The 7,294-nt window shown below is 33.6% G+C and overlaps 1 protein-coding gene across 1 annotated transcript; it reads right to left on the reverse strand.

Moving 5' to 3' along the window:
* Window positions 1–1,298: 1,298 nt before the first annotated feature.
* TRIADDRAFT_62044 (uncharacterized protein) lies at window positions 1,299–4,468 on the reverse strand (the record flags this gene model as incomplete). The annotated part of the gene is made up of 8 exons (XM_002117988.1): window positions 1,299–1,377; window positions 1,437–1,498; window positions 1,600–1,643; window positions 1,861–1,963; window positions 2,195–2,275; window positions 2,471–2,581; window positions 2,939–2,997; window positions 4,369–4,468. The coding sequence occupies 8 exons, from the start codon at window positions 4,466–4,468 to the stop codon at window positions 1,299–1,301; spliced, it is 639 nt and encodes a 212-aa protein (XP_002118024.1).
* Between the last annotated feature and the right edge of the window lie 2,826 nt (window positions 4,469–7,294).

Raw genomic sequence — 7,294 nt, forward strand, 5'->3', positions numbered from 1 at the left:
GGAAACATACGAGTACTAGCGGTTTATGAAACAATCATTGTTTAATTCAGAGATGGATATAGTATAAACCTAGATTGCTTATATAGTCAATATGTAGAAAGACGGTTTTGCGATCGCTTAAAACTGTAATCACCATTGTACTCGTAATCATCTGCAAACATGCATAAGCAACGACGTTGCAAAGGCGATACGCATAATTCAATTTAGCATATCTGGCAATTTGTGCATGTTTAGGTGCATCATCTATAATACTTCATAGTCCATTTCTAATATACGAGTAATTTAAGCATTAATTGGCAGGTTCTCGTAGTCATAGACTAAAAGGATATTATTGTCTTCGATTAAATAGAATATAGTGTAGAAGCACTAATTATTCTTTCTTCGTAGTAGTCTTTCTGTACATGCAACATTCATAAAGTATATAAATTTATACTTAGTAACCTAGCATTTAAAAGTAGACTTCTAAATTATAGCTATACTTTGGCAATCTCGCATATCTTTTTTTGCAATTAAATAAAAAATCTCATAAAAGTAAACAAAAGCATTATCTTCAAGTTTAAAAAGATTTACTATTTTCGTAGTAAATAACGAATTATTTGCTACATCATTCTGAATTAACTAATAACTGCAACTATTTTTATCGGCTATAATACTGCATCACAACTATCACACAAGTCATTAGAAACGTATAGTATACGTATAATACACCATCTTTTACATTATATTAGAGCGAACTATTGATATGTTAAGAAGCATTGCAGGGTTCGTATAGGGCAATGCTAGTTATTTAGTAATCACTTATTTGCGTAAACGTGATAAATCAGATAGTAAATAATGGATATTATTAATAAGCTATTTATATAAATCTAAATTCACGACGATAACATTTATCATATAACTAACGAATGATTTTTAAGCAATCGCTTGTTATGATATGACTTACGAATATATACATTAATACTAGAAACAGATTATTTTATAGCTATGGTACTTGCAGAAATATTTGTTGTATGAGCATAACATCTTTCAGCTCTAAATTCATGCTCGTACCGGGAATTATAATTTTAGTACATTAACAATATCATAAAAGTTTATCGTAGGCGCTATTATGTTAAGTAAGATTTATAAAACATCGATTGATGAAACAAACACTTCATTATCTATTCTCTGATCACAAGTTCATATTTTGCAAGTGTAGAAAGATGAAAATTTCATGTATGGGACGTGAAGGAGCTCCATAATTTCTCGAATCAAGAATTATTTTTTGGGTTTGAAAAATTTTAGATAAATGACAAGTCCTAGGATACCCACTTCCAATATGATAATGAATCCCAGCAACAATTTGTTTGTAACGACCCTGTAGTGTATTGTAAAAATCTATTTTAAGAATAAAAGAATGATATTACTATTAAAATCTAATGGTAAAATGCGCTTACCTTCTACCAATGGTTGATATTAGTCTTCGACTTTTGCCGAGTTCCTGATTTGTGCCGGTCAACTGATATAAAATTATGAAAGTTCTTAGTGTAAATGTCTAAATCATGAAAGCCATTTTCAAAGCTGAAGTCACGGTTATTAAAATACAGCTGCAATACTTACGGTATCTCTAGTTCGAACAAGTGATTCCCGCTGGTCTCCCAGGTCTGTTAATATATTTATACCGACTTCGTCTTTATTTTTACCAGTAAGTAGGTTCATAATTTTTGGATTTAAACAAGAAATTGAAAAATTAGAAAGTTAGCAGCTAAGATCGGTGAAAAATAAATTATAAAAAATTAAGGTAAAGATTTTTAAATCCTATTATTGAACCTATTTAAAGATTTGAGGCATACATATTACGAATTTGTATTTATCAATAACCTGTTTCCGCGGCAACACGTTGTGATCTAGCAACGCTTTCACTAGCTCGATTAAGCGTCTCATTTCCTTGAATTAACTTGGCTCTGTAGTCAAGTTCAGCTCTCTGTAAATTTTGAAGAGAATGGGATAAAGATTACAAATACACCTATCTGTGGAGCGTTAAAATTGCCTATTTTTATACCATACATCCGCCGAAATAAGCTGGTAAGAAATAAAACTACACGCAGTAATCAATCTTGCACAATGTAAAATAATACGAATAATTTCTAGCAGCTACTTATCAAAATTAATTATGTAAAGATCTTGTTTCTTAAATTTATATTCCTACACTTACTTCGATAGCAGTGTCACCACTGTTACCAAATAATTGTTCGCGTCCGGCAGCCATGGAACTGTTACTAGTCGTAACGTCGTTCTAAACGTTGAAAATATAGTTAAATATGATTAATCTCATAACTTTATTCACAGCTTAAAATAGATAGGTTTGAGATTTATAGATAGAGCTTAATTGAATCTTATAGAATACGAAATCTTCGGTAGCTATACCTACTGAATCATAAAGAGCACAATAACAGAGAGAGTTACATGATAAGCTAATATTTTTGCCTACCAACTTATATTTGTATTGCTCGTATTCACGACGTAGAGATCTTGCTTTGGATGACATTTGATTGCGATAGCTTGCCGGAGCTTGTTGTAGCTCAGCATCCAAATCATTTAACTAATAAATATGGCTTGTATTAATTACAACAGTTTAAGAGCATTTACATACGATCCAGAAGCGAGTATTATTTTAGTATTTAGCTTATCAAGACTACAATGTTACGTACAGTATTTAACTAAATTATGAAACATATTAAATTGATGATCATTATAGGTATTGGAAATTAGAAAATATTAGTGTCACACCAGTTACAACAAATGATAATTATGCTATTGACCCGCGGTAAATAGTAAACGCCTGTAAAACTTGTAATTCAAAATGTAACTATGATATTGTGTCTATGATATACATATTAATATGGAAAATTTACTCTTGCATACTGGTGTTATAATAAATTCACGTTGGTAAACATACCAAATATTTGACTTCATCTAGCTTTTTCTGAGTCTTTCTAATAGTATTTTTTCTCTGTTCTGTAAATGGAAGTAAATGTCAAATGTTTAGCAATGGTTTTTCATTTAGTCATCATGGAAATAGCATTTACCATGGATTAAAACAATATCAGAATAACACTTAATAGTATTCTACTCGTACTATAAGTCTTATTGGGTATACGTTGCAAAAACCAAGAAGTACACTATACAATAAATAGAAGCACAACATTATACATAAAGAGCATTTACTACATGCAGTAAAAATATTGAAAGACTGGAGCTAGCAGAATTGCTTATAAACTTATACGTGATAATGGTGATGACACAAATTTTCTGAGAGAGTGCCTGTGATCATTAGTACACAATGACAGAGCATGTATACTCGATTAATCCACATACGTAAAGACTCGTTAATAGCGTTACTATTTTATCATTTGTAAGCAAACGAGTCTACGATAATCATATCACATTATGTCATGAATACCTAGCGAATAAAGATTATCGAAACGTAGTACTGTAATCATTCTTCAATGGTGGGCATGGGTGCGATCATCGATACAACAGTTCCTATTTACTCTATTTACTTCACTCCTTTCAAGTAGTTGCAGTCACGAGACGCAAGTCAACTACTTTTTTCCGACTATAAGATTAGATAATTGAAATGTACTTTCTATCGCACATGACTTTATACTGTAGAAATAGAAATAATCAAGCATTGCATGTGGCATGAAGAAGACTATTGCTAATGGAAGTTTCGAAGCAGGACTAATATCCTATAGTACTGTAGAGTACAGGTCCAATTTTAAACTCAAGTGTAGTTCTTAATTTAGTACGTAACTGGTATTTGACACGTTCACCTCGTCTCCTATTTGTAACGTAAAAGGAGTCTTTTAAGAACTTAGAGAGAGAGTCATCGTATTAAACTAAATATAATTCAGTGTAATGATCATTGGAAAAGTAGATTTAAGTGGTCATGTCCAGATGAAAGTCTTTTAACAGCATTTAATTGACCAACCGACGACTAGTCTTCGCCTATATTTGTATACAGTAGATTAGACACGATTGGCTGTACCATTATACGCATATACTGCAGTGTAGGGTCAACGATCTGTCAGTACCGTAGCATCGTTATTCTGAAATGCATCAATAAGGGATGATTGAAAGGCAAACCAGAAATTTGTACAGTGATCCATTTGCAAATAAGTAATACATAGGCATTTATTATATTATTGATAAGTAAAGGGATAAGGTTGTCTTTTTCAATTAAGTTGAGTGGCTACTACTACGCCTGACTACCCGTCGAAGTTCCTGTCGCCATCGATTACTATTCTATCCTACCTTTAGACGAAAGTAGGCTACAATAGCGTGTTTTAGATCAATATTGAAAGTATGGATCCTAGTTGACTGTACCTCCAGATTCTTTCGGTATGGTAATATTGATGGTTTTATCCACTTCCTTAAAGAGGAACGCTAAATCCTCGCAACAATTTTCGAATCTTTCCGATGACATGATGGCTGCCTACGGGGAAATGCTCGACTGTCTAGTTCTACAGTGAGGTGGTCGACTGCGGTACAGTACTGTACTCTACCGGTATTTACCAGCCCATGCTACTGACCAAATGCTATACTGTACTGTGCAATGTCGACATGTATCTTGTTGTTGTAGTTATCGTTGCGTTTACTTGCGTACTGTACTGATTGCCCTAAAGTACAGTACAGTACGCTACAGTACTAGTACTGTAGTGTAGTACAGTGAAAACGACTGTGATACTGTACAGCACATTGTACCATCAGCACCATTCAGTAGTACGTGTAAGGTACTGGACGGTTCAAAAAAAGTTCTTTCTGTTTTTTACTACAGTAGTAGTTACAGTCAACAATGCACCTTATGACTACAGTATGACAACGATGACAACGATGACATCATGATCATTTATCGCCATTCGTAAGCTTAATTCCTCCTTTTCCTGGTGATCGTTCATGCTGTTTTCGTGCAATTAGATAGTTCTCAAATTCAAAATTCAATCGTTTTCTTGATTCTCACCAGTTTCAACTGAGTTTATGCATACTTTGTACTACCTTATGACTACATACAGTCTACAGTATGGCAACGATAACTTCATGATCATTCATCGCCATTCGTAAGCCTAATTCCTCCTTTTCCTGGTGATCGTTCATGCTGTTTTCGTGCTATTAGATAGTTCTCAAATTCAAAATTCAATCGTTTTCTTGATTCTCACCAGTTTCAACTGAGTTTATGCATACTTTGTACTACTTTATGACTACATACAGTCTACAGTATGACAACGATAACATCATGATCATTCATCGCCATTCGTAAGCCTAATTCCTCCTTTTCCTTGTGATCGTTCATGCTGTTTTCGTGCTATTAGATAGTTCTCAAATTCAAAATTCAATCATTTTCTTGATTCTCACCAGTTTCAACTAAATTTATGCATACTTTGTACTACTTTATGACTACATACAGTCTACAGTATGACAACGATAACATCATGATCATTCATCGCCATTCGTAAGCCTAATTCCTCCTTTTCCTTGTGATCGTTCATGCTGTTTTCGTGCAATTAGATAGTTCTTAAATTCAAAATTCAATCGTTTTCTTGATTCTCGCCTGTTTCAACTGAGTTTATGTATACTTTGTAGTACCTTATGACTACATACAGTCTACAGTATGACAACGATAACATCATGATCATTCATCGCCATTCGTCAGCCTAATTCCTCCTTTTCCTTGTGATCGTTCATGCTGGGGTATTCGTGTAATTCGATAGTTCTCAAATTCAATCGTTTTCTTGATTCTCACCAGTTTCAACTGAGTTTATGCATACTTATATGACGGAAGCGATTCTGATTCAATACAGTAAGATTTCCGAGCTCATTGCAAACTCATATCACTCAACGGCTAAAGCCTGAGTAGATCACAGTATCGTTTCCGTGACATTTTAAAGTTCTCTACTCGACATGGGTGCTATGAACAAAGATTTCTATTAAAGATGAACCATACACAAGTAACAGTACAGTATAGTACACAGGAACGTCCGAAAATACAGTACTGCATGCCTTACTCTATTTTATTTATTTATTTATTTTTTCCCCTCTTATAAAGTTAATATTAGCAATTCTATACTTTTTGCGGACAGTGTTACAAGAGGATATGCTGGTTAACACATCTCCTTGTATAGGGAAGTTCCTGGGATTACATACGCGTACATTGAATTCATGGGAGTTATTAAACAGCTTTCAACCAACTACTGTAGGTCTAACAGAAATTCCAGGAGAATTTTCTCTTATTAGAAGTCGCTGACGATATTTAGGACTGCAGTCCTAAGCTGTATGTACAGCACTATACCGAAATTTATTCCGAGAAGAAGGGGCGGATTTAATTACATACAGTACGCATGTGACTACTTAATTAATTAATCGCTCTGAAATCAAATTATTATTAGCGGGTAAGTGAGGATTATTAGCTTTAAAGCGACCGTATTTGGTGACAGAGCTATAGTAGTTTACAGTAGTAGTTTAAATTAGAAGCAAGATCACTTCAGTATATTGCAAGCGGTAAAGCTATTACCTCCACCAGTTGGTCATTTGCCGAAAATATATAAAATAACGAAGGTGTCGGAGAAAGGGGTGAAATACCCTTGAAGCATCCCTTAATTCATGGAATCGCCAAATTCAGCTGTTCATCATAATGTCCATCCTAATGATGGGTGACTGATAGGGTTTATCCGCTTAAAATGCAGGTTGAGTATTGCAGAACCAACTTGAATGTTCTCAAACATCATTAATAAAAGTTAATATTCGTACATGTATTCTAGTAATTATGATAATACTGTACTCGTACGTTGATAAATAAATAAATGTTGAGCCAACTGTTGAGTATTTGCTGTCTGTACAGTATTTAGTTTCTGCATCTATACATACAGCATGTCTACGTATGAAACTGGAATCTATATTAAATCCGCATGGACTTGTACTGCACCATGCTAATATACTGATGTAGTCAAGTATTTACGTATTATAATTTCATACAGTAAATTCCAACGATTTTCAGTCACTGTGTAAATAACTTATGAAAAGTAAAATATAATGCAAATAGGTTGCGTAAAATAATTTCATTAAAATCGTAACAATGATTTACTTACAGTTAGTAATAATAATGGTCTTAGGTATAATTAGCTATAGGACTGGTAAGATCGTTCACGTTGCACTACATTTATACCCACATTGGCCAAGTAAATAACAAGATATTTATTTATCTATCGATTGTCCATAACTGAGTCTACGGTATCACAACAGGAAACTATGCATATTC

Source organism: Trichoplax adhaerens, genomic scaffold, assembly GCF_000150275.1.
Source record: "Trichoplax adhaerens TRIADscaffold_34 genomic scaffold, whole genome shotgun sequence".
Taxonomy (NCBI): Eukaryota; Metazoa; Placozoa; class Uniplacotomia; order Trichoplacea; family Trichoplacidae; genus Trichoplax; species Trichoplax adhaerens.